The 27,703-nt window shown below is 44.6% G+C and overlaps 1 protein-coding gene across 3 annotated transcripts in view; it reads left to right on the top strand.

The window, feature by feature from the left end:
- LOC137379756 (aldo-keto reductase family 1 member C23-like protein) overlaps window positions 1-27,703 on the top strand; it is an 85,474-nt gene that overhangs the window by 22,542 nt on the left and 35,229 nt on the right. Inside the window, exons 2-4 of one of the 3 annotated variants that reach the window (XM_068051083.1) lie at window positions 2,156-2,323; window positions 16,397-16,513; window positions 22,732-22,812. In XM_068051083.1, coding sequence (XP_067907184.1) covers window positions 2,156-2,323; window positions 16,397-16,513; window positions 22,732-22,812 — 366 coding nt within the window. The remainder of the gene's footprint in view (window positions 1-2,155; window positions 2,324-16,396; window positions 16,514-22,731; window positions 22,813-27,703) is intronic. The other 2 variants (XM_068051085.1, XM_068051084.1) reach the window with 2 other exon arrangements.

The raw sequence follows: 27,703 nt of genomic DNA, 5'->3' as shown, positions 1-27,703 counted from the left end.
TGAATTTTCTCAGGAGAAAGGTGTATTCTTAAAGATGCGGGCCTGGATGTTGGCAGTCTTGAACTTGCTGAGTTCTAGTGGTTAAACGCAGCCCAAAGTTGGTGATATGAATTTGGTTTAACTTCGCAGATAGAGAGTTTCAAAGTCCCCATGTAATATCTCTGCTGTAGAGGTTGTTTAATTCTTGTTCAGCAGGGTCCTTCTGTTTAGCTGGATCTCTCTCTCAGTCTCTGGCTGGAAACTGGCTCTCTGTGGTCTTGGCTTGATCTCCCTCTCTCTCCAGAAGGCTACCTTTTTCAGGTAAAAATCAATCACATTTGAGTCTCTGTCAGGTGTTATAAGGCCCTCTCTCCTGACGTGACCAAATAATGGTCCAGGATAGGAAACCATGACTAATCTATTGGTGTCTGAATGGGAACCATTCTGTTATAATGGTGCTACTTTATATCTATTCATTTTCATTTGGGCTGTGAGACTGTCTGTCTCCAGACCCATTGTTAGTCTTTCATGTAAGTAGGAGTCATCAGTATGCAATGATGCTCCTTTCAATTTCAGTGGGTTCTCCCCAGAGCTATTTTAGAAGAGGTTAATGAGTTTCATGTTCAACAGAGAAGTGTGTATTTCATTTTGTCTGTGGTACAAGTGTTCATGTTCTTGTGGTTCAGTTTAACAGTTGACTTTTTATTTTCATAATTCCTCCAATTCATTGTTTATTTCATCACGGCTCCTTCCGAGCATGCCATAGTTGAGAAGCAACAGAGGTCTCGATGGGCCCTTCAGAGAATTCCAGACTTATAAATAGGTGTTGCGTTCTGATCTGAAACCCAGGTTCAGAGACACTGCAGAGAGGGAGTGAATCCAAGAGCTATTTGAGGCACACTGCTGGAGCTTCTGCAATGGGATGTAAGGGACCAAGGAGGAGTAGAAAGTTGACCATGAGCCAACAGAGGTTGATCCAAGGGTCCAGTAGAGGTGTGTAGTGGCCTTGGCATCAATAGTTCACACCAGTGGATCCAGCAGAAAGTACAAAGGAACGTGGTTCTATCTGCTGCCCCTGTTATACAGGGATGTGACACAGTATCAAGCATTGTAGCTCTGTGCTTACTCGTGTACTTTCAGGCAGATACACTGGCCACAGGTCAGATGTCGGGGCCTGTTTTTCATTCTAAATATTGAAGCACTTAGTGTTCTATTGCTGCCCTGGCTCAGCACAGAATGTTTGTTTAAAATTGATACCTGAGTTACCCTGGTGACCTGGTGAGTAAAGGCCCTGTCCAATGGAGGACCAGGCCACAAAGTTCCAAGGCCAGAATTTAATCTGTGAGTTGGCAAATTCCAGCCAGGAGAGCAACAAGGGGACTGTGAGTAGCAGCAGTGCCCCTGGACCAGGGAGAGAAAGTTCACCCAGCTTTACTGTTAATCGCTACCCATTGAACCCCTTCTGAAACGGAATATGGGAATGTTGGGTGAGAGTGGGATTGGACTTGTGTGAGGTACCGGAAGGCTGTTTGTAACTGTGGAGTTGGACCTAGCTGAGCGTTAGGACCCTCGGGAGAGGGAAGGAGAAAAATAGTGGCAGACTTGTCAGTGAGTTGTTTGAATGAGAATACAGGAATTAGGTATAAATTACTCAGTAGGATGTTTCAAAGTGCTCTTGGATTGACTAAGAACTGTCCCAGCTGGTGGTGTGTGAGGAAAAAGGTATCTGAATCAGTTTCTGGTCTACAGCTGGAGTTGACAATATACTCTACATCTGAGGTATGATTGGTTATGGTGAGCCAAGGAGATGACAGGAAATAGACTAAATGTGTTTGCACTGCTGTGCTAAATGGTATCAAACTGAGACCTGTTTGTTTTGTCCCAGACTCTTTCTAGTTTCAGGCTGCTCACTATCAGTGAGTAGGGTGACCTGGCTGAGGCAACATCTTCTCCCTGTCTGTTGTCTGTGCTGAAGGAGGCTTATAGAAATGGAATAGGGATCCTGCCCTTCTCACAAGCCAGTGGAAATCACCCTACTGTTAATTGCAGTTTTCAGATGCTCCACAGAAATGGGGCCAAAGACTGCCTGGGAAGTGGGGAAGTCTAAGATGTGTGTGGGTGGATGGGTGTAGCTGTATATTTTGAACATAACACTTATGGATGCTTGTTTTGACAGGTTGTTAAAGGTGAGACAGTAAAAGCTGTGAAGGCTGGCATTGAAATTGGGTACCGTCACCTCGATGGAGCCTTTCTGTACGGCAATGAAGATGAAGTAGGCGAAGCCATTCGGGCAAAGATTACTGATGGAACAGTGAAACGGGAAGACATCTTTTATACCAGCAAGGTATGAAGTGTTCCTTCACAGTCACAGGCATGTGCCGTGTACTCGGGGGAACCTCCTAAGACAGGAATCTCTGAGTATAAAACAATTTCTGTTGATTTTCAGACCATTTTATTGGGTTGAAAGGTTTACAAAAAGGGAAGGGAACCTGCAATATCTTCTCTACCTCAAATATCATTGTTAAGTTGTGTTGTTGAGATAAAATGAGCAGGGAGAGCCAGGGACAGAGAAAAGAGGAGTGTGAGGAATCAGAAGAAAGTACAGTAGGAAGAGCAATGGTGAGAGGAGTCAGCAGGGGATAGGTCAGAAGTGAGAGGAATGGATGGGAGAGAGGAGGGATCTGGGGTGGAAAGGGTGGCGGGCAAAAGAGGGACAGTTGGAACTGGGAGAGGAGAAGAGGAGATCACGAGAGGAGTTGTGGAAGAAGAGGATCGGAGGAGTCGAGTCAAGAAAAGAAACTGAGAGGAAAGGAAGAAGTTTATAGCAGGGCGGGTGGAGAGAACACGAGATGGGAGATGGAAGTGGGATGAGAGGAACTGTACCTCCCTCATCAGGGAGGGGAGAGAAAAAGGGTAGGAGCTGAAGAGGAGAGAAAATGCACTGAAAGGGTTTGGGAGAAGAGAAGATGCAGGGAGAGACTGAAGAAGGGAAAAGAGGAGTGGGAGGGGTCTGGAAAAGAATGGCAGGACCCATTGGTTAGGGAAAGTCACGCAGTAAGGGAGGCTGATGGGGCCAGTGGAATGTGGGAGAAGTTTAGTGGAAGTTGAGGCTGGGTTTGCAATGTCTTTTCTTTAACCTCTGAGAAAAGTGAGCAATAAAATCAATATATATTTCACTACATGGGAGGGTTTAGGAACAGGAGTTGGTCATTTAGCCCATTGATCCCATTTTAGCCATTCAGTCAGCTCATGGTTGTATATTCCCTCAAACCTTCGCCAAACCAAAAAGCCAACCAGTCTCAGTCTTGAAAACTTCAGTTCTCTCAGTATCCAATCTCTTGAAGGAGAGATTTCCATATTTCTACTCCGCTTTGTGTGAAAACTCCTTTGTTTTATTCTTGCTTTTTCTCCTTCCCTGGATTTGCTAACTCTTGCGTAGGTACAGTTACACATGGCAGATATCTCAACAAAGAAAGAACTTGCATTTATAAAGCAGTTTCACCACCTGGGGACGTCCCAAAGTATTTTACAGCCAATGAAGTTGTTTTCGAGGTGTTCTCATTGTTGGAATCATGCGGCACAGAAGGAGGCCATTCGTCCCATCGTACCTCTTTGAAAGAACTATCCAGTTAGTCCCACTTCCTTGCTCTTTCTCCATAGCCTTGCAAATTCTTCCACTTCAAATATTGAAAGTTATTCTTGAATCAGTTTCCATCCGCCTGTTCGGGCCTTGCATTCCAGATCAGAACAGTTTCTTACGTCATTTCTTTCCCTCATGTTGTCTCTGGTTCCTCTGCCAAGTACCTTAAATCTGTGTCCTCTGTTTACCAAACCTTCTGCCACTGGAAACAGTTTCTCCTTTGTTACTTTCAAAATTCTTCATGGATTTTGACCACCTCTATCAAATCTCCTCTTAACTGCTCGAAGGAGAACAACTGCAGCTTCTCCAGTCTGTCTACATAAAACTGAAGAACTGAATCCCTGGTTCTATTCTAGTAAATCTGTTCAAGGTCTTACAAGAATTGGCCACAATATCCCTGCCTGACCGGTGTTTTATAACATGTTTAACATAACAGTGTACAAAAGCAAGGAAGTTACATTTATAAAGCCAAGAATCCCTCAAGTCTTTCTATCAGCATTCCCAGCTTGTCCTGCCACCTTCAGAGAGTTGTGTCTATACACTCCCAGGTCTCTTTCTTCCTGAACCCCCTTTCAAACTGTTCCTTTTAGTTTACAGTGCCCCTCCTTATTCTTCCTACACCCCACATATCTTCTGTGTTAAATTTTATCAGCCAAGTGTTTACTTATTGCACCAGTCTGTCTGTGTCTTCCTGATGTCTGTTATTATCCTTCCCATTGTTCGCTACATTTCTGAGTGTCATCTGAAGACTTTGAAATGATTCCCTGTAAACCCAGATCCAGGTCATTAATTATATATCCAAAAGACCAGTGGTCCCAACACTGACACCATTTCCCTCTCGTCTGAAAAACAACCATTTAACACTACTCTCTGCTTTTGGCCTCTGAGCCAATTTTTGGACTGTGTACCACTACCCCTTTAACTCCATGGGTTTTAATTCTGCAGACAAGTCTATTTTGTGGTACTTTATCAAATGTCTTTTGAAAGTCTGTATTGAGGTCAACAGCACTATCCTCACCCACTCTCTCCATTACTTCATTAAAGAATTCAACCAAATTAATCAAACACAATTTGCCTTTAACAAATCCATGCTGACTCATTTATTAATCCATATTTTACCAAGTGCAAATCATTTGCCTCAGTTTAAAAGTTTTCCCACCATCAGCATTGACCTAACTGGTCTCTTAATTGCCAGGTTTGTCCCTATCCCCTATTTTGAACAGGGGTGTAACAATTGCAATCTTCCAGACCTTTGGCATCACTCCATATCTAAGGAGGATGGAGGATTGTAGCCAGAGCCTCTGCAATTTCCTTCCATACTTCCTTCAGTAACCACATCCCATCCAAACTGGGTTTTCTGTTTGACGACTGCCAATCTTTTAAGTACATCCTGTTACCTATTTTTATGCTATCGAATTTCTCTATTACCTCCTCCCTCTACTGTGGGATTCGCAACATCCTCTTTAGTAAATCCCCTCTGCACTAGAACTGGATGTACTACTCCAGTTGGGGGCTACATGGAGCATTATAAAGATTCAGCATAATTTCCTTGCTTTTGTACTCAATGCCTCTATAAAGTCCAGGATCCCAAAAGCTTTACTAACCACCCTCTCAATATGTCCTGCTACCTTCAAAGATCGATGAATGTGCACCCTCAGGTCCCTCTGTTCCTGCACCCTTACCTCTGGTGTTCCCCCGAGGATCTACCCTTGACCCCCTCCTATTTCCCATTTACATACTCCCCTCAGTGACATCATTGGAAAACACATCAGGTTGCACATGTACACCAAGGACACTCAGCTCTATCTTACAACTGCCTCTCTGGACCACTGCACTGTCTCTGATTTGTCACACTGCTTGTCTGACACCATCCAGCAGAAATTACCTCCAACTAAATATTGGGAAGACTGAAACAATTGCCTTTGATCACCACCACAAACTTCATTCCCTGGCAACTATCTGAAACTGAGCCAGGCTGTTTGCAACCTTGGTGTTCAGTTTGACCATTAGATGAGCTTCCGACCACACATCTATCACCAAGACTGCCTACTTCCACTTCTGTAACTTCGCCCAACTCTGCCCTGCCTCAGCTGCACTGCTGCTGAGACCCCCATCTATGCCTTTGCTATTTCTAGATTTGACTATTGCAATGTCTCCTGGTCTCCCAGCTTCCACCCTACATAAACTGGTGCTCATCCAAAACCCTCTTGCCTGTATCTTAACGTCCAGCAAGTTTCATTCACCTATCACCATGTGTTCGCTGACTTACATTGACCCCCAATCGAATAACTCAATTTTAAAATCCTTAATTAATATAAAAACAAGAAATGCTGGAAATACTCAGCAGGTCTGGCAGCATCTGGAAGCAGAGTTAACGTTTCAGGTCAGTGACCCTTCATCAGAACTGACAAATATTAGGTTTTAAGCGAGTAAAGTGGGGGTGGGGCAAGAGATAACAGAAGAGAAGGTGTTGATAGGACAAGATCACAGAGAATAACTAACCAGAAGGTCATGGAGCAAAGGCAAATTGTATGTTAATGGTGTGTTGAAAGACAAAGCGTTAGTGCAGAGAGGGTGTTAATTGACAGAAATATGAACAGCCTGGCCCCAAGCACAAATCCTTATCCTTGTTTTCAAGTCCCTTCATGGCACGCCCCTTTTTATTTCTGTAATTGCCTCCATCCCGACAAGCTTTGAGAATCTGCGCTCCTCCAATTCTGGCCTCTTGCACACCCCCAATTTTAATTTCTCCACCATTAGTGGATGTGCTTCCAGCTGCCTTGACCCTAAGCTCTGGAATTCCTTCCAGAAACCTCTCCGCCTCGCTATCTCTCTCTCCTCCTTTAAGATGCTCCTTAAAACCTACATCTTTGAGTAAGCTTGTGGTCATCTTTTATGGCTCGGTCTCAAATGTTTTTATTGATATTGCTCTTGTCAATACCTTGTGATGCTTTACTATATTAAATGTGCGATATAAATGTATGTTAGTAATTGTGGAAAGGATATGTCTCCATGAGATTAAAGCACTATCTCTGGAGCAAGTAAAACAAACAGTTCTTGCCTATTGATTTTGATATACTGATGCATTGCAGCATTATCAATCCAAGGTTTTTATACAGATGATGAACAGCCCTTGCGGTATTCTGGGCCATTGTGACCAGCTGAATTGTATATAATCACAACCTGTAACCTCATGGCCTGGCATATGCCTTCCTCTGTGATCACCATTAAGCAAGGTGACTAATCCTGGTTCAGTACAAAAGGGCATGATAGGAACAGAACCTGACATGCCTTGCAATTATGTATGTACCTAGTGAAGCTGCTGCACAGGACTACCTGCAGGCTAGGCCTCAAAAGCAGCAAACTATTGACCGTTAAATAGGTCCACAACTAACAACAACAACAGCATATATTTATAAAGTGCCTTTAATGTAATAAAACATCCCATTACAGGAGCATTATAAAACAAAATATTGGACTGAACCACATAAGGAGATATTTGGTCAGGTGACCAAAATCTTGGTCAAAGAGGTAGGTTTTAAGGAGTGTCATAAAGGAGGAAAATGAGGTAGAGAGGCAGAGTGATTTAGGGAGGGTATTACGGATCTGAAGGCCGAGGCAACTTAAAATTGGGGATGTTCAAGAGGCCAGAATTAGAGGAGCACAGGTATCTTGGAGGGTTGTGGGGCTGGAGGGGATTAGAGATAGGGAGGGGCGAGGCCATGGAGTGATTTGAAAACAAGGGTGCGAATTTTAAATTCAAAACATTGCATGACCGGGCTCTAATATAGGTCAGTGAACAAAGAGATGATAGGTTAATGGGACTTGGTGTGAGTTGAGACATGGGCAGCAGAGTTTGGATGACCTCAAGTTTACGGATGGTAGAATATGGGAGACCAGCCAGGAGTGTGTTGGAATCATCAAGTCTAGAGGTAATGAAGGCATGAATAAGGGTTTCAGCAGCAGATGAGCTGAGATGCGAGAAGTTGGATGATATCGTGGAAGTGGCAATGGACTGTCTTAGTGATGGGCAAGTATAAGGTCAGAAGCTCATTTCGGGGTTAAATGTGACACCAGGATCATGATTAGACTTTTTTAATCTCAGACTGTTGCCAGGGAGAGGGATGGACTTAATAGCCAAGGAATGGAGTTTGGAGCAAGGACTAAAATGATGGCTTCAGTCTTCCCAATATTTAATTGGAGGAAATTACTACTCATCCAGTACTGGATGTCGGATAAGCAGTCTGATAGTTTAGCAACAGTGGAGGAGTTAAGACAAGTGGTGGTGAGATAGAGCTGAGTGTCATCAGCGTACACGTGAAAACTAACGCTGTGCTTTCGGATGATGTCGCTGAGGGGCAGCATGTAGATGCGAAGTAAGAGCAGGCCAAGGATAGATCCTTGGGGACACCAGAGGTAACTGATCAAAACAAAGCTCTGTAACCCTACCTCATCCAGTCAAGAATGGACAACAAACAGGAAGGATGGACATCCCCATTCTCAAGCATGGCACAGCAAAGGCTGTAATTTTCCTAGTGTCTTTAGCCAAAAGTGCTCAGTGGATAATCCTGCTCTGCCTTTTCCCTGGGTCCCCAGCAGATTCCAATGTCTAGACAAAAGCAAAATACTGTGTAAGATGGAAATCTGAAATTTAAAAACTAAAACCACTGGAAATGCTGAGCAGGTCAGGACACATCCAGGAATGTAGGAGCAGGAATATTCTGTTTCACCGCCTCAAGCCTGTTCCACCATTCAGTGAACTCATGGCTGATCTGTGACCTAATTCCATATCCCTGCCTTTGCCCCATATCCCATAACACCTTTGACTAACCTGCGGAGAGAGAAACTGAGTTAACTTTTCAAGTTGATGACCTTTCATCAGAACTGGAAGATGTTGGAGATTAAATTTTTAAGCAAGTACTGAGCTGAGGAAAGGCAGGGTGGTGGGTGTGGTGGAGAGGGAGCAGGAAAAGAACCAGAGGAACAAGTCTATGATGGAGTGGAGTACAGGGCTGATAATGCAGTGTAAAAGGCAGTGATAATGAGGCCAGTAAAGAAACAAAATATGGGTTCAGAGGAGATGTCTAAACAATTTGGTTTATTCCGTAAGACATATCTTGAGTGAACTAGAACGGCAAAGATTAAGGGCTTTGACAGCATCCCAACTAAGGCTTGTTCACAAGCCCTAGTGCTTCCCTCGTTCCACTGTTCCATTACTGCTATAGTATATATCTACCTCACAATATGGACAATTTCCCCGATACATCCTATCCACAATTACTACCCTATCAGCCTCATCCCAATCATAAGGAAAGTGATGATACTGAGAGCTCATTCATTGAGTGATGTGTATTCACTGAATCTCCATTTGAGTTTCACCAGAAGCACTCTGCTTTGACCTCATCACAGCCTTGCTGTAGCCATGGCATTCAGTTCTTGCATCCAGAGGAGAGGCAAGTAGCTTTCCTCAACATCAAGGCAACCTTCAGCCAAGTGGGACCCCTAGCAAAACGAAAGTCAATTGGGTCAAAAGGGAAACTCACCAATGGCGAGAGCTGTATTGACTAAAAGGAAGATGACTGTGACTGTCAGACGCTGATTGTCACAGCCCCAGGCCATCACCGCCAGAATTCTTGGGCCCAACCATCTTCTAGTGCTTCATCAATGATCTCTATGTGATAACATTGGGGTGAGACATTCAAAATGATAATGGTCCCAATGAGTTGGAGAATCCCAATCTTCTTCCGACATCCCTTCCCCCACTTCCCCACTTTACCATTGCTACTTTCACCAGTGCATTTTTAAAAAACTTTAGCCTGTTTCTTCTCCACACGCAAGTTTTGCCCTCGATCCTGGAAGTTTTGACCTTTTTTGAAGAACAACCTTTCATGTGGGGAGTAATCACCTGACTTTTGAAATTCTACACAATGCTATAGGTTTTACTATTCTTAACTCTGATACTATTTGTGTAACAATGTGGTAAATAGCAGTCAACATGGAAAAGGCCTGCCTGATAATTCAGAAGTTGGTCAGCCAGGCCTTTTCCATGTTGACTGCTATTTAGCATGTGATGGTTATACAGATAATCCTCAAATTTACTCCGATAATTGATGTCATTATTTTATGTGGAATTGAAATAGGACTAATGAACCTGTAACATCTCCAGGTCGTACGCTAACCTGATATGTACATGTGTTTCTATTCCTTCATCACCACTGGGTTAGTATCCTGGAATTCCCTACCGAGCATCATTGCGGGAGTAACATCACCACAAGGGCTACAAGAAGGCTTGTCTGTACCTTCTCGGGGGATACTGGACATTGCCAGCATTGCATAAACTCTGAGAACAAATAGCTTAACAAAAGCAGTGTGTGAAATCCTGAGCATAAACCCTTTTCTCAGTATCCCCTATCTACCTGGGTTGGTTGGTTGTATTGTATAATTCAAGTACATTTTTTAAAAAGAAACACTCTGCTGAAAATGCCCATAGCCATTTGAAATGACAGATCAACACTTCATTGTCTAAAGTTAATTGGTTAATGTGAATGGCTGTGGAAGGGGCAGGCCAGTTTGCAAATGTCCCCTGTTCACTCAGTCCAGTTGTTCTGAGCCCACCTGCTCAGTCTGACTGGGTGGTTCCTGGGCCTGCTGCTCACTCTTGCATCTATTCCAAGTGCTTGTCAACCTGGCTGTTCACCCAGTTTGTCAAAGTACTTCCTAGTCCTGCCATCCTTGTCTGTTCCCTGTTGGGTGGAAAACCTCCCACAAGGCAGTCGGACACAGTCACCCACCCAAGTGTGTTCTGGCCCACCTACCCTCAGTACTTTCCCATCTGCCTGACTGTTTCTCTTCTCATTGAGAGGTCAAGGAGAAGAGACTGAAGTAGTGAGGCCAGGCTGAAGGAAGGGCAAGATTTGTCTTCAAGATGTACCAGTATTCTTAGCAAGAGGGATATGAGAAGCTGAGCATTTTTCTGATGGGGCTTGACCATTATTTGTGAAATACTGAATGAGATTTATTTTTGGTGATGTTTATTGCTAAGGTGGGCTTAAATTTTGCACTCGAGCATAAGGATTTTCTCCAACTAATTTAGCGGTGCCCCTCACAGTTGACGCACTTTCAGGGAATGCTCTTCCCTCTGGCTCATGCCCACCTAAATGCACCTCTTCATCTTCTTTAGCTGTGCCTTCTCTGCAGTACCTTATCCACTTCTCTGCACTTCTGCTTCTCACCACCCCTGCCAATTCTGCCACTTTTTAGCCTGCTGCTAAAGTGATGCAAGCCAGCTGCCATGCTCTATCTGGAATAAAGACAAGAAATGCTGGAAATACTCAGCAGGTCTGGCAGCATCTGTGGAAAGAGAAGCAGAGTTAACGTTTCGGGTCAGTGACCCTTCTTCGGAACTGAAGCTCTATCTGGATCTGGCCACTCCTGGAAATGTGCCAGTACTCTGGATCTGAATCTGTACTGAAGAGCTCATCCTCACCCAGTTTCCCCCCCGGCAGTGTGCCTAGATCCTTCCAGTCTACCTGTCTGGTTTCCAGTCCACTGCATTGCTCCAGGCAGACCATTAGCCCCTGAATGTACCCATAAATACCGTTCCTTGCAAACCACCGTATCCTAAAGCACTCACTGATTTGTCCCACACATTTCAATCCCCTGAGCCAGATCGAACAGAAACCCAACCTCTTGAACGCACATCTTCAGATTCTGACTCTTATGCCCTCCTTTGTTTCCCCCACCACTCCCCTCCTCACCACTCCCCTCCCCTCCCCTCCCCACCAGGTCCTTGCCAATATACCAGATATTCTTCTGGGCTCCGATCACTGAGCATTCTCAAACCGAAAGATGATTAAAAGATGATAAGATTGAGAAACTTTAAACTAAATCAGGAAAAATGATTTCCAGTGTTTGTTGAGTTGATAAATAAAGGGCATTAATTTAATAAAAACAAAATACTGCGGATGCTGGAAATCTGAAATACAAACAAGAAATGCTGGAATCACTCAGCAGGTCTGGCAGCATCTGTGGAAAGAGAAGCAGAGTTAACGTTTCGGGTCAGTGACCCTTCATCGGAACTGACAAATATTAGAAAAGTCACAGGTTATAAGCAAGTGAGGTGGGGGTGGGGCAAGAGATAACAAAGGAGGTCGAGATTGGAGCAGGCCACATAGCTGACCAAAAGGTCACGGAGCAAAGGCAAACAATATGTTAATGGTGTGTTGAAAGACAAAGCATTAGTACAGATTAGCTGTTAATACACTGAATATTGAACGGCATTAATTTAATATCGCCAGAAGAATGAACATGTGTGAAAAATGACGGGCAGGAAAAGACCTACTTGTCCATACAACAGGGATAGGCACCAACATGTTGCACCACGGACATCTGACTAAATTATTGACTCAGCCATGGACATGGGGGCAATCAATCTGTATATAAAGATTTAAAACACGTTTCTCCCTATTTAGTGAGATACCTGGCATTGTTTTTGCTTGCACAAGTAGTCAATGTCAGCCTGCACACTTGATGTAGTGATGCAGAGAATTCAGGCCAATGTCCATCTGTCATGAGCTTTCGCTCCCCACTCTCCTTCTCCACCCTCCCCCTCTGCTTCACCCAGTGTGCACCAGGAGCGGAAACACATTGCTACTTGGTGCCAGCCCTGCATTCTGAGAGAAACCAGGGCCTTTGGAGAGCTGAGAACGTGGACTATCTGCATTTTTTTTAAAAAAAGCTTGCTCTGGCTCAAAGAAATCTTCCTTTTCCAGTTCTATCATTGCTTTCCTGTGCACTATCCTATCTGTTCTACTCACGCCAACACTCTCCAGGGTTGATTCTGCAGGTCAGACATGGGCAGGGAGCACATGTCAGGAAAAGCATGCAGTGCCGGTGATGTCTCAACCAGCTCTGCCTGCAAGTGCTCCTTTGTGCTGGGAGTGCCCAACCGCAATGTTAGTCCGACAATCACCTCCCTTTGCCACTCCACCTGCCCTCAGCCCCACTCCCATTGGTCAGCACCCCCTGATTGACAGCACCAGTCTTCCCAGCAAGTCCTGCCTCCTGTGCACTCCTATTTGATGGAGGTCCACGCGCAGGCAACCTGTTTTGATTTGTGGATTGACGGGCCCGGTCCAGACCTTTAGCAGGCTGGATTCTGGCCCATGGGCTGTAGGGCCTTGCCCGATGCCCCAATGATCCTGATCCTTTCTAATTACTTTAGCTCCTGGTAACTTTAACTGTCTTGCTCCAAGCCTGTAAATTTGTTTTAAATTAACCGAGCCACTAGGTTATTTTAAAACACAAGTTTAAAGGCTTGGAATTACCATGGACCTCAAAATTTGTTACCATGGACACTGATGTCCATGTACAGACACGTTGCCAATCCCTGCCATGCAGCCTGTTCCATACAGTTGGAACATCTTGTCTATCACAATGCATTCATTGCCCACCCAGAGCCATGTCATCTCCTGGGAGATGTGGAAAACAAGCTAAAAACCCAAGCTACTTAGGGGGGAAAACTTCTGGAAGGTTCCTCTCTGACCCATTTGTTGATCAAAACTAGTCCAGGAGAGCAGTCTATGTCACCAGGTACCTATCTCTTGTACAAGGTGATTGCCACCCCGGCCAGAAACGAGTCCAGTTCTTTTTCTTGGGAGATTAGGAGAATTTTTATTTATATTTGGGGTGATAAGAACATGGAATGCCCCAGCAGAAACCATGGGAGATGCCGAATCCACAATTGCCTTTCAATAAAAAATAGATGAATACTTGAGAGAAGAACATTTGTAAAAGGCATTTTGAGAGCCAGCACAAGGTTGATTATTAATTGTATTATTGTATTCAGATGGTGGGTATTAATTGTGCTTATATTTATTATAATATGAGTTGTCCTTCTCCTACATGAGCTGCTGAGCCTCACCAACTCTTTCTACATGACCATCCAGTCCATTGATACTGCCTCTGCTTTTTCGCACTGACAGCTGACGAAGACTTTACTATCTGGTCTATAGCTGGGTGCTTTAGTAGAGTTTTCCTTCTCCTAGGTAGGCTGCCATCCAAGGCTGATGCGCCTCACCTATTTTTCAGCTATGCTCTTGTATGTACTCAAAGATCTGGACATAGGAATACACAGTCAATCCAGGACAGACAGCAACCTCTTCAATCTGCAAATTTCGAGTCTGGCACAAAGATCAAGGAACAGCTACTCAGTGAACTCTTTGTTTGCCGATGACTCTGATCTCATAGCTCTCATAGCAGACAATCCAGAGGACATCCAGCTGCTTGTTGACTGCTTTGCCCAAGCCTCCGATCACTTCAGCCTTGTAATAAGTCTGGAAAAGACAGAGATCTTGTACCAACCTACTCCTGGCCACAAACTTCAAGACCTCACAGTCACAATCAACAATAGATCCCTCAACGCAGTTCAGAAGTACTGAAATCTGGGGAGTATCCTCTCCAGCAACACCACGTTGGATGATGAAATAATTGCCCATTGACTGGCAAAGGCAAGTTCAGCAATCGGCGGCTTTCCCACCGGCTTTGGCGAAAACATGGAGTCTGTCTCAAAACAAAGATCAAAGTCTACAAGGCAGTGTTCTCACATCACCGGCTGAATTTTATTATCCCACTGTCAGGAACGGCAGCAGGGTGCAAAATGAGGGCGGTAATTCCTGTGACGTCAGAGGCTGCACTGCCACGATTACACGGCTGTCAGCCATTTAGCATCGCGGCAATGACCGTCATCCCAATCACGTGGCGGGGCAGCTGTGCAGACGCCGTTCACGGTATCACCTGATGTTGGAGCAAGTGCTGACGCCATCTTTAAAAGGCTGCCAGACCTGCATATACCATCTCTATTCTCCTTGGATCTTCAGTTTCCTTCAAAAGCTAAAGTAAACCTGTAGGATGCCTGCAGTTGCTCTATAACATGGATTAATGTTGATCTGACAATTTTACAATAAGTGAGAGCCATCATTACCATCCCAATACCATTTAAACTACCCAGTAATGCCCTTCCCCCAGACAAATACAACCTATACATTCTCTGAGTCCGCCCCTTTCAAACAAGGTCCACTTGCAGTGTTCCACCACCCTGCCTCAAAGACAATGCACTTGCAGTGTTCCCCTACCACCTTGACAAACCAGCCCCTTGCAGATTCAGCATAGCGGCAATGTCCACTGCAAACCCCACTTCCCCTACATAACTCCAGTGAAGTGACCTTCCCTCTCGAGGCACCGAAGACTCTCGCCTTGGTGGCTTCAGCGTTTGAAAGACACGAAACTGAAGGCACGTGAGCACTGCACGTCAAACACAAAATTAAGTCCGCCTCATTGAATCATGGTGAATAACATTCAAAAATATGCAAAAACATATAAATGATGCCATTGCATCGGGGTGGCAGTGCCACCATGGTACTTCGCCACCTCCGACAAAATCGGAAGCGTAAATTACGTCGCTGGTTCCATAACGGATGCGTCATCAGGGATTCTCCGGCTCCTCCCCGTAATGATCCCACCTTCAACAGGAGTGTAAAATCCATCCCCACATCTATATAGCAATGAGGCATGGACAACTTACTGGTGTCACATAAAGCAACTAGTTGCATTTTACCTTCACTGCTGAAGATCTATCTGCAGCATAAATTGGCAGGACAAAGTCCTGGAGAAGTCTCTGTCATCAGCAATCTCAACATTTGAGGAGAACAGAGTCGGGTCCCTGCAGGACGAGCGAGCACCCGCAAAGCCAGTGCCTTCACCCACCCCTCCAACAGAGACCTCTTATGTAATATTTGTAATTGGATCTGCAAATCAAGATTTGGTTTAACATCATCTATGAGACGAACCAACCTAGATAGTTGAACAACCGGTCTCCTTGCTGAACACTCATCTGTCTAAGGGACAGGAGAATCCGTCATGTATAGCAGCCGGACTGAGTGAGGGATTGTTGGTTGGAGGTGTGCAATATGTGTAAATAAAATCTTAGAAATGTATCAAGACCAAACTGCAGTGTTCTGTCTGGCTATCTCAGCTGTAACATCAATGGGTCTGATTGGGCTTCGTCTGTGCTCCCTAATGCTGTTTCCATGATTCACGTGTGTAGTATTAATTCTTAAGTGCTGAAACAAATGAAACCTGATTTTTGCCACCATAATCTTAATTTTATTAAATGTACTTCTCATTTCTGTGCGGATGGTTCAATGAAACCAGCCACAAAGGACGTGTAACCACTGGGATGATATAAACTTATCCTCCAAATTACAGTAAGCAATGCCACAGGGGATCTGTAGCACACAAATAAAGTCTTGCACTTCGCATCCACCTGCTACACGCCAAAGTTTCAGCTTTAATTACATGTACAACACAAACAAAAGAGCCATCTCTTTGTGAGCTTTTGATTTGAAACCATGAATCCAGAGGAAGCTGTAACTGCCAGCACGTAACTATAACCTATTAAATTATTGTATTTACCTATTTCGAGAGTAATTAACCTAAGAAAGGACAGTCTAAGTTGAACATACTTCCATTTTAACAACTGAATATCGCAATTGTGCTTGAGACTCCAGGTTATCATTGAGCAAGACGAGGGCAATCCGCCAGCATATTTAAATATGAATTAACAGAGTTGAGTGATTGGAATACTACAATCTATAAACATGCCAGGAAGATTAGGAGACCTGTAGGACACTTTACTGATAACATTCTAAATACAAACAGAAACGTGGGATAATTTTCTGATCGCATTAAGAACTCTATTGTGTTGTGTTTTGACTGTAGCTATGGATGACCTATCTTACTCCCACCCTGGTGCGGAAAGGTCTTGAGAAGACACTGAAAAGCCTGCAGCTGGACTACGTTGACCTATACCTTGTGCACTGGCCTATGGGTTTGAAGGTAAAAACAAAATCAGTTGGTGTACCCATGATAGGTGGAGCTTCGAATGACCAGTGGGTGAACAGCCTAGTATAGTACTGAGCTAAACAAATGAGAATTCCCAGGTTTAATCCTCAGTCTCTGCTGAGTTAGCCGATCTTAGCAGGGGCAGCAATCGAGGCTCCACGGAGTTCGTGTGTTTAGAGTAGGAAAATTAAGCAGTGTTCCCATTTCTGATCATTATCCAGCTCTCCCAGTGAAAGTTCCATCTGTGTGGATCTCACAGTTAGGGATTCAGTGGCTATTTTCTTTGAATAGGACTCAAACATCAGCTGCCTGAAAATGTATTTTGAGCCAAGGGCTGAGCTGTTGGGTGATAATTTCCACAGTCCCATGCTCGATTGGCCATAGACACATGAGAGGTGATTTAAAATTTGCACAGGCCGCAATCATTGGTCAGTCAGGAGACATCTAGGACCTTGGTATTGAAAACATTTCTTGGATCTCTTTGGTCTTTGAAGAGGGGCTTTTTAAGAATCAACACACTCACCAGAAGTCAGCCAGTAAAGCAAGATAGGCAGTGGCATAGTGGTATTAGCACTGGGCTAGTAACCCAGAGACCCAGGGTATTTCTCTGGGTTCAACTACCACCACGGCAGAAGGTGGGATTTGAATTTAATTAATAAATCTGGAATTAAAAGCTAGTCTAATGATGGCCATGAAACCATTGAACCAGCTGCCAGACTGGGTCTGCGGCAGGTGGTGGGGGAACCAACACGAGGGAAAAACATACTTGACCTCATCCTCACCAATCTGCCTGCTGCAGATGCTTCTGTCTATGACTGTATTGGTAGGAGTGACCACCGCTCAGTCCTTGTGGAGACGAAGTCCTGCCTTCACATTGAGATACCGTCTATCGTGTTGTGTGGCACTATCACTGTGTTCAATGGGATAGATTTCTAACAGACCTAGCAGTGCAAAACTGGGCATCCGTGAGGCGCTGTGGGCCATCAGCGGCAGCAGAATTGTACTCAACCACAATCTGTAACCTCATGGCCCGGCATATCCCCCACTCTACCATTACCACCAAGCCAGGAGACCAACCCTGGTTCAATGAAGAGTGCAGGAGGGCATGCCAGGAGCAGCTCCAGGCATACCTCAAAATGAGGTGTCAACCTGGTGAAGCTACAAGACAGGACTATCTGCCTGCCAAATTGCATAAGCAGCATGCGATAGACAGAGCTAAGCGATCCCAAAACCAACAGATCAGATCTAAGCTCTGCAGTCCTGCCACATCCAGCCGTGAATGGTGGTGGACAATGAAACAACTAACTGGAGGAGGGGGCTCCACAAATATCCTCATCCTCAACGATGGGGAAGCCCAGCACAACAGTGCAAAAGATAAGGCTGAAGCATTTGCAACAATCTTCAGCCAGAAGTGCTGAGTTGATGATCCATCTCGGCCTCCTCCTGAAGTCCCCAGCATCACAGATGCCAGACTTCAGCCAATTCGATTCACTCCACGTGATATCAAGCAACGACTGAAGGCACTGGATACTGCAAAAGCTATGGGCCCTGACAATATCCCGGCGATAGTACTGAAGACCTGTGCTCCAGAACTTGCCGTGCCCCTAGCCAAGCTGTTCCAGTACAGCTACCACACTGGCATCTACCCAGCAATGTGGAAAATTGCCCAGGTATGTCCTGTACACAAAAAGCAGGACACGTCCAACCCGGCCAATTACCGCCCAATCAGCCTACTCTCAATCATCAGTAAAGTGATGGAAGGTGTCATCAACAGAGCCATCAAGTGGCACTTGCTTAGCAATAACCTGCTCAGTGACGCTCAGTTTGGGTTCCGCCAGGGCCACTCAGCTCCTGACCTCATTACAGCCTTGGTTCAAACATGAACAAAAGAGCTGAACTGAAGAGGTGAGGTGAGAGTGACTGCCTTTGACATCAAGGCAGCATTTGACCAAGTATGGCATCAAGGAGCCCTAGCAAAACTGAGGTCAATGGGAATCAGGGGGAAAACTCTCTGCTGGCTGGAGTCATATCCAGCACAAAGGAAGATGGTTGTGGTTGTTGGAGGTCAATCATCTGAGCTCCAGGACATCACTGCAGGAGTTCCTCAGGGTAGTGTCCTAGGCCCACCCATCTTCAGCTGCTTCATCAAGGACCTTCCTTCAATCATAAGGTCAGAAGTGGGGATGTTCGCTGATGATTGTACAATGTTCAGCACCATTCGTGATTCCTCAGATACTGAAGCAGTCCGTGTAGAAATGCAGCAAAACCTGGACAATATCTAGGCTTGGGCTGATAAGTGGCAAGTAACATTCGCGCCACACAAGTGCCAGGCAATGACCATCTCCAACAAGAGAGAATCTAACCATCTCCCCTTGACATTCAATGGCATTGCATTGCCATCGCTGAATCTCCCACGAGGAACATCCTTGGGGCTACCATTGACCAGAAACTGAACTAGAGTAGCCATATAAATACTGTGGCTACAAGAGCAGGTCAGAGGCTAGGAATCCTGAGGTGAGACCTTCTGTCTCCCCAAAGCCTGTCCACCATCTACAAGGCACAAGTCAGGAGTGTGATGGGTGCAGCTCCAACAACACTCAAGAAGCTCGACACCATCCAGGACAAAGCAGACTGCTTGATTGGCACCCCATCTACAAACGTTCACTACCTCCACCACCGACACACAGTGGCAGCAGTGTGTACCATCTACAAGATGCACTGCAGCAATGCACCAAGACTCCTTTGACAGCACCTTACAAACCCACGACCTCTACCAACTAGAAGGACATGGGCAGCAGATGCATGGGAACACCACCACCTGCAAGTTCCCCTCCAAGTCACACACCATCCGACTTGGAACTATATCGCCGTTCCTTCACTGTCACTGGGTCAAAATCCTGGAACTCCCTTCCTAACAGTACTGTGGGTATACCTACCCTAAATGGACTGCAGTGGTTCAAGAAGGCAGCTCACCACCACCTTCTCAAGGGCAGTTAGGGATGGGCAATAAATGCTGGCCTGGCCAGTGACGCCCGCATCCCATGAATGAATAAAAAAAAAGAGGGAAGGAGCAGATCGTGTACACCATTGGCCATATAGATGGTGGAATGATGCCATCTTCCAATGTTAAGTAAAAAGCTCCCCAAGTGTGCTCGTTCCGGGTATTATTTAATTTTGTTACGCAAAAAGAAATTGAACTTATTGCACAAAGTGTCTTTCAACATACTTGCTGTTGTGTGTGTTTCTATCCACCATGAAGAAAGTAGCTTTACAACAGAAACAAATCACAGCTTGCCAAGGGTGAAACCTTACTCCCTTCTGAAATAGCCAAGCAAGTGACTCAGTCCTCAAGAAGTTGACTCACGATGAATTGTATAAGGGCAATTAGGGATGGGCAATAAATGCTGGCTTTGCCACTGATTCTGTGAATGAATTTTTTAAAAAAGGCCCTGAAATTATGGGCTAAAATCAGACTTTAAACAGGCCTGTTTGTTAGCGGGAATGAATCTAGAAGAATCACATGACACTCAGGTCTGCTCCAATGTCAAACAGTTTATTTAGTTACGCCAGCGGGGAGCAGGTCACTGAGCTGTTTAGATGCCTCTCCACTGAACAAAGGAAAATCATCCATACTTATACATTTTCAAACAGTTAGTCAGCCCATCCCGGTCGGACATGGTCCAATCACAACGATTATCGATTCTATACATTGATTATTAGAGCCAATAGAAGCGGTTACTAGGCATAAAGGGGCTGCATAACCGGCCCATACACAGATAGGGGATTACTCATGATGTTTTCCATACCCCCTTATCTTCACCTCGTTACAGGCTAGCACCTTTGTTAGCATTCCACAAGGGCGTCTGCTTTTCATTTTAATTAGCCTTTTGTTTGAGATTGGATTACTCAGCTCCTGTGGAATGTGGTCAAGTTAACTGAGCCCCATGGTGCTTTGCAACCTCCTCACTGTTCACTAATATTATATGTTACTGGTTACTCAAATAATATTTAAACATTATGATATTTACGGCAGGTGCCTCTGCGCTTGGGAATAGCCTACAACACTGTTTTATTAGCACAGCACCCACTTAGCACCTGTTTTTCCCCTTTCCTCAAAATAACTCCACTAGTTTTCAACAAAAAAATCAAAAAGCAGTGACACTTGTCTTTCCAGAATCTGTAACAGTGTGCATTCTCTCCGATCTCTGTCTCCAGGTCCTATAGCTATAGTGTACGCAGAATATGATGCACTGCTGTCACTGGGGGTGAGTGGCCTGAAGTGCATCTATCAATTGGAGCACCTCCACTTTCCCAGCCATTGAATACATGATCAGTGTGTACAACTCTCTATGCTGACACTCTACAGCAGGTTTCCACTTCTCCCATTTCAATCTTTGGTTGAAATGCACTTAGAAATTTTCTAAAAGCTCGACAGAATTTTGCTCCCGATAGAGCTACATATCTTTGAATTGGCTGTATTCCCCTCACTCCCACTCCATCCTGCATCAGGCCAGAAGTACACAGGGCACAATGAAGAATCCTGCAGGTGATCTGTCCAGAATGTCCATTTCTAAATTTCTAACTTCGGTAGATTCTATCCCATCTCCTTCCTTTGCTCTCTCCAAACTTATCCTGTCCATGACACCCACCTCCTGCTCCCTCAGTCCTATTCTGACCAAACTGTTGACCATCTAGCTTCCCTTTCTGGGTGCCATGTTAGCTGATATTGTTAATGATTTCCTCTCCTCAGGTACTGTTCTTCCCTCATCCACACACTTCCAAAACTGCTGTCATCACCCGCTCTTCAGAAAACCACCCTTGAGCTCTCTGTGTTGCAAGTTGCCACACCATCTCCAACATTCCCTATCCTCTCAAGGCCTTGAATGTGTTGTCACCTCCCAAATCTGTGCCCATCTTTCCCGGAAATTCCATGTTTGAATCCATCCAATCAGGTTTCTGGCCCCACCACAGTTCTGAAATGGCCCTTAACAAAGTCGTAAATGACATTCTTTGTGACTGTGACTGTGGTAAACTATCCCTCCTCATCCTTCTTGACCTGTCTGCAATCTTCAACATGGTTGACAACATCATGCTCCTCCAACGCCTCTCCATCGTGGCCCAACTGGGTGGGACTGCACTCGCCTGGCTTCATTCTTATCTATCTAATTGTAGCCAGGGAATCATCTGCAATAGATTCTCTTCTCACTCCTGCATCATTACCTCTGGTGTTCCCTAAGGATCTATCCTTTGCCCCTTCTATTTCTCATCCACACGCCACCTTACACAATATTATCTGAAAGCAGAACATCAAGTTCCACATGTACACTCACTGCACTCCGCTTGACCTCACCACCACCTCTCTGGACCCATCCACTGTCTCTGATTTTTCACACTGCTTGTCCGACATCCAATACTGGAGCAGAAATTTCCTTCAACTAATTGTGTTGGGAAGACTGAAGCCATTGACTTTGATTCCTGCCCCAAACTCAGTTCCCCAACTCTGTTTCCAACCCAAGCAACTGTCTGAAGCTGAGCCAGACTTGGTGTTGTGTTTGACCCCGAGATGAGCTTCCGACATATATCTGTTCCATCACTTCTACTGCCTATTTCCACCTCCGTAACATTGTCCAGCTCCGACCCTGCCTCAGCTCAGCTGCTGCTGACACCCTCAACAGTGCCTTTCTTATCTCGATACTTGACGATTCCAAAGTTCTCCTGGCCTCCCATCTTCCACCCTCCATTGTGCTAATCCAAACTTCTGCTGCCTATATCCTAACTTGCTCCAGATCTATCTGATTCATCGCTCCTGTGCTTGCTGACCTACACTGACTTCCAAATTGATAACGCCTCAATTTTAAAACCTCGTACTTGCTTTCAAGTCCTTTTGTGGCCTTATCCCTCCCTATCTCTGTAATATCCTCCAGCCAGAAAAGACTGTGAGGTCTCTGCATGCCTTTAATTCTTGCCTTTTGCGCATCCCCAATTTTAATCGTTGCCAAGGCCCTAAACTCTGGAATTCGCTCCCTAAACCTCTCTAACTCACCTCTTCATGACATTCCTTACCGCCTCCGTCTTTGGCCATCTGTCCTTGATATCGCCTTATGTGGCTCGGTGTCAACATTTTTCTCATTGATCTTCCTCTTGTTTAAGCACCTTGGCATACTTTGCTATGTTAAAGTCACTATGTAAATGCAAGTTGTTGTTTGTTGCAGCCAAGTGAAGAGGAATTGTTTCCTGAGGATGCAAGTGGAAAGGTTCTCCAGAGCGATGTGGATTTCCGTGAAACTTGGGCTGTAGGTACTCACTGTCAGAAGTCGAACTGTATGTGACAATTGGGAATATTTAGAACATAAAAATCGAAAGTAGAACTGGATCGTCAATCTTGTGAATTGTTAAATAGCTGAAGTATTGTGGGATGCTTTTGGTTCCAAACCCATCTGCTTTCATTCTTGGAATGATCAGAATGGATAGGGACATAAGAAACAAAACTAGGGGAACTTAAAAGTAAGTCAAGTGGAAGAGGTACAAATATCGATGTTTTTTATAAAAACAGTGGAGAAAGTAATAGACCTTAAGAAAGACAAATCTCGAGGACCAATATTTTCCGTTCCAAAGTATTGAAGGAAATAGGAGAGAATGCTGCAGATGCATTAATTCTAATATTCCAGTTTTGGGAATTGAGCCTTTAGATTGGAAAATTGCAATTTCACTCCATTACTGAAGAAGGGAGTGTGAAACCAGAACATCAGTTGTGGGGAAGTTAATGAAATCTATCCTCAGAAACCAAGTGACTTAACACTTGGATAAGTATGAGCTGATCAAAAAGTCAGCATGAAGTTGTGAAGGTGTTATGACCAACAACAAATTAACTGTTTATTAAAACTAAATCTTAAACACTATTAAGATAAATTATGTCCAAAGACCTTGTAACTTCTTTCTTCTAACCCCCTCCCACCCCCTATGCACGCACACATACATTCAAAAATCAACAGTTAACCGGTTTTAAAATGGTGTTTCTTAGGAATAAAATAAGTAGCTGGGTTGTAAGTCCCGGTGGGTTATGTTCCTGGTTGATGAGGTGGCCCAGAGTAGAATAATCAGATGCCACTCGAAGCCTCCAGGCAAATTCAACAAAACTGTATTTAATAGATAGGCAATCAAAGTATTTCAGCTGCAATAGGCGTCATGCAGTTCTTCCAACAAGGAGCACAGCAACAGGTCTATTTGGATTTTCAGACTGACAGTCCTTCGGCAGAAACTTCACTGAGAATTCCAGCAAACACAAACAGGCAATAGAGAGCATTACTTCTGTAGCAGAGACTTCTTCAAGTTTTGAAGTAAAATGGAATTTACTACCTTGAACAATGAAAATGTTCTTTCCAGAGTTTTTTCTCCTTAAGCAAACAGTCTGAGCTCAATGTAGATTTTTCTGCTGAGATATAGACAGCTTCTTTTTAGTAAGCACACTTCATTGGGGTCCAGGTTAGACGAGTTTCCGCCACAGTCCCTGCACACAGTCAAATTGCAGCATGTCTCCTGTTGCCTATGGAACAGGCCTGCTGTTTGCACTGTTCCCTCTCTGTTTTAAAGGCACACTGTTTTTAAACAGAGGAGAAAAAAAATTGTTCCATGGAAAACGGTACGTCATTATCCGACTCATCAATTGAAGTCACTATTGTGGTGGATAGGAGACTGTCTCTATGGACTTCCTAAAGACACTTAATCAGGTTTTGCACAAGACATTATTGGCAAAAGTAAGAGCTCATGTAACTGGAGGTAACTTTGTGACGTGGGTTAGTAAATGGTTGGGAACTTTGAGATAGGTAGATAGATCTGGGCGGCACAGTGGCGCAGTGGTTAGCACTGCAGCCTCACAGCTCTAGCGACCCGGGTTCAGTTCTGGGTACTGCCTGTGTGGAGTTTGTAAGTTCTCCCTGTGACTGCGTGGGTTTCCACCAGGTGCTCTGGTTTCTTCCCACAGCCAAAGACTTGCAGGTCGATAGGTAAATTGTAAATTGTCCCAAGTGTAGGTGGGCGGTAGGAGAATGGTGGAGATGTAGTAGGGAATATGGGATTAATGTAGGATTAGTATAAATGGGTGGTTATTGGTGAGCACAGACTTGATGGGCCTGTTTCAGTGCTGTATCTCTAAATATAAAAATAAAATGAATAAATGGAATCATTGAAACTTACAGCAGAGAAGGAGGCCATTTGGCCTTTCATGCCTGTGCCAGAACTTTGAAAGAGAAGTTGTGCTTAGAACTACACCCTTTTTTGTCCATTATCCTGTAGATTCCATATCCTGAAACACCTGTCCAACTCCATTTTAACATTAAATAAACTTCCACCATTTTTAAGGTAGAGAGTTCACAATCACCGCAACAGAGTGAAAATCTTTCTCCTCATCCCTCATCTAGATGCTTTTGCCAGTGATTTTGAATCCAAGTATCTCTGATTATTGACCTCACTCGGCAGAGGGAATAGTTTTTCTCTCTCTACTCCATCAAAACCTCACATCATCTTGAAAACCTCTATTAGGTCACCGCTTAACCTCCTGTTCCAAGGAGAACCATCATAACCTTTCCAACATAGTCTCATATCTGAAATCCTCATCGCTGGTAAACTTCTTCTGTACCCTTTCTAAGACCTTCACACCTTTCCTGGAATGTGGTGCCCAGAATTGCCCAGAATACTCTCATGTACTTTCATTAGCTGGATGTGACAAGTGGTGTTCCTGAGGTACTTGGATGAAGGGAAGAAGAGCAGGTTGTGTAGATGAGTGCAGGAAGTTTCATAGACCAATTAAATGAATGGGCACATCTGTGACAGATGACGTTCAATGCAGGGAATTGTGAGCTTTGTATCCAAGGAAGGAATAAAATTGGGATCTTGGCACTTGACGAGGTCAAGGTGGATGAGAAGGCTCACACAGAGACATTGTGTGCTATGGAATGCTATGATGATCTAGGAAAGGCACGAGGAAGAAGCACAGTGTTGGCAGCATGTGAGAAGGGGGAAGGAATCATAGAATTTATTCAGAAAGGAAGGAGAGAGAAAATGGGGAACTACAGATCTGTCAGCCTGACATCAGTAGTAGGGAAAATGGTAGAATCTATTATAAAGGATGTGATAACTGGACATATGGTAAATAACGGTGGGATTGGGCAAAGGCAACAAGGATTTATGAAAGGGAAATCATGTTTGACAAATCTGTTGGAGTTTTTTGGGGATGTAACTAGCAGAATAGATAAGGGGAAACCAGTGGATGTGTGTATTTGGATTTTCAGAAGACTTTTGATAAGGTCGCACACAGAAGGTTAGTAAGCAGAATTAGTGCACATGGAATTGGTTAACGGACGGAAAACAGAGAGTAGGAATAAACGGGTCATTCTCAGGTCGGCAGACTATTACTACTGGGGTACCGCAAGGATCAATGCTTGGACCCCAGCTAGTCACAATCTATATCAATGATTTGGATGTGGAATATTTCCAAGTTTGCTGATCACACAAAACTAGTTGGGAATGTGAGTTGTGAGGAGAATGCAGGGGCTTCAAGGGAATTTTGACAGGTTAAGTGAGTGGGCAAGAACATGGCAGATGGAATAGAATGTGGAAAAATGTGAAGTTATCCACTTTGGTAGGAAAAACAGAACTGCTGAGTATTTCTTAAATGGTGAGAGATTGGGAAGTGTTGATGTCCAAAGAGACCTGGGTGGCCTTGTTCATGAGTCACTGAAAGCTAACATGCAGGTGCAGCAAGCGATGAGGAAGGCAAATGGTATGTTGGCCTTTATTGCAAGAGGATTTGAGTACAGGAGTAAAGAAGTCTTGCTGCAATTCTGCAGAGCCTTGGTGAGACCGCACCTGGAGTATTATGTACAGTTTTGGTCTCCTTACCTAAGGAAGGGTATACTTGCCATTGAGGGAGTGCAATGAAGGTTCACTGGACTGATCTGTGGCATGGTGGGATTGTCCTTTGAGGAGAGATTGAGGAGACTGGGCCTCTAGTTTCGGAAAATGAGAGGTGATCTCATTCTTGCAGGGCTGGACAGGGTAGATGCAGGAAGGATGTTTTACCCTGGCCGGCAGGATCTTGAACCAGGGGACTCAGTCTCAGAATAAGGGGTAGGCCATTTAGGATTGAGAGAGATGAGGAGGAATTTCTTCACTCGGGGTGGTGAATCTTTTGAATTCTCTACCCCAAAAGGCTTTAGAGGCTTAGTTATTGAGTATATTCAAGACTGAGATCAATAGATTTCTAGATGTTAAAAATATCAAGGGATATGGGGATAGTGTGGGAAAATGGCATTGAGGTAGAAGATCAGCCATGATCTAGTTAAATGGCGGAGCAGGCTCCTGTGTTCCTAATCACACTACACAGCAGAAGGCCATTTGAGTTTTCGTGCCTGTGCCAGCTCTTTGAAAGAGCTATCCATTTAGTCCCACTCCCCTGCTCTTTCCCCAAAGCCTTGCAATTATTTTTCATCTTTCGAGGATTTATCCAAAGAACAAAGAACAGTACAGCACAGGAACAGGCCATTCGGCCCTCCAAGCCTGCGCCGATCATGATGCCTGTCTAAACTAAAACCTTCTGCACTTCCGGAGACTGTATCCCTCTATTCCCATCCTATTCATGTATTTGTCAAGATGCCTCTTAAACGTCGCTATCGTACCTGCTTCCACCACCTCCCCCGGCAGCAAGTTCCAGGCACTCACCACCCTCTGTGTAAAGAACTTGCCTCGCACATCCCCTCTAAACTTTGCCCCTCGCACCTTAAACCTATGTCCCCTAGTAACTGACTCTTCCACCCTGGGCAAAAGCTTCTGACTATCCACTCTGTCCATGCCACTCATAGCTTTGTAAACCTCTATCATGTCGCCCCTCCACCTCCGTCATTCCAGTGAAAACAATCTGAGTTTATCCAACCTCTCCTCATAGCTAATACCCTCCAGACCAGGCAACATCCTGGTAAATCTCTTCTGTACCCTCTCCAAAGCCTCCACGTCCTTCTGGTAGTGTGGCGACCAGAATTGTACGCAATATTCTCAGTGTGGCCTAACTAAGGTTCTGTACAGCTGCAGCATGACTTGCCAATTTTTATACTCTATGCCCCGACCGATTAAGGCAAGCATGCCGTATGCCTTCTTGACTACCTTATCCACCTGCGTTGCCACTTTCAGTGA

The sequence above is a fragment of the Heterodontus francisci genome, chromosome 18 (genome assembly GCF_036365525.1).
Source record: "Heterodontus francisci isolate sHetFra1 chromosome 18, sHetFra1.hap1, whole genome shotgun sequence".
Taxonomy (NCBI): domain Eukaryota; kingdom Metazoa; phylum Chordata; class Chondrichthyes; order Heterodontiformes; family Heterodontidae; genus Heterodontus; species Heterodontus francisci.
This window is presented reverse-complemented; position numbering and strand designations above follow the sequence as displayed.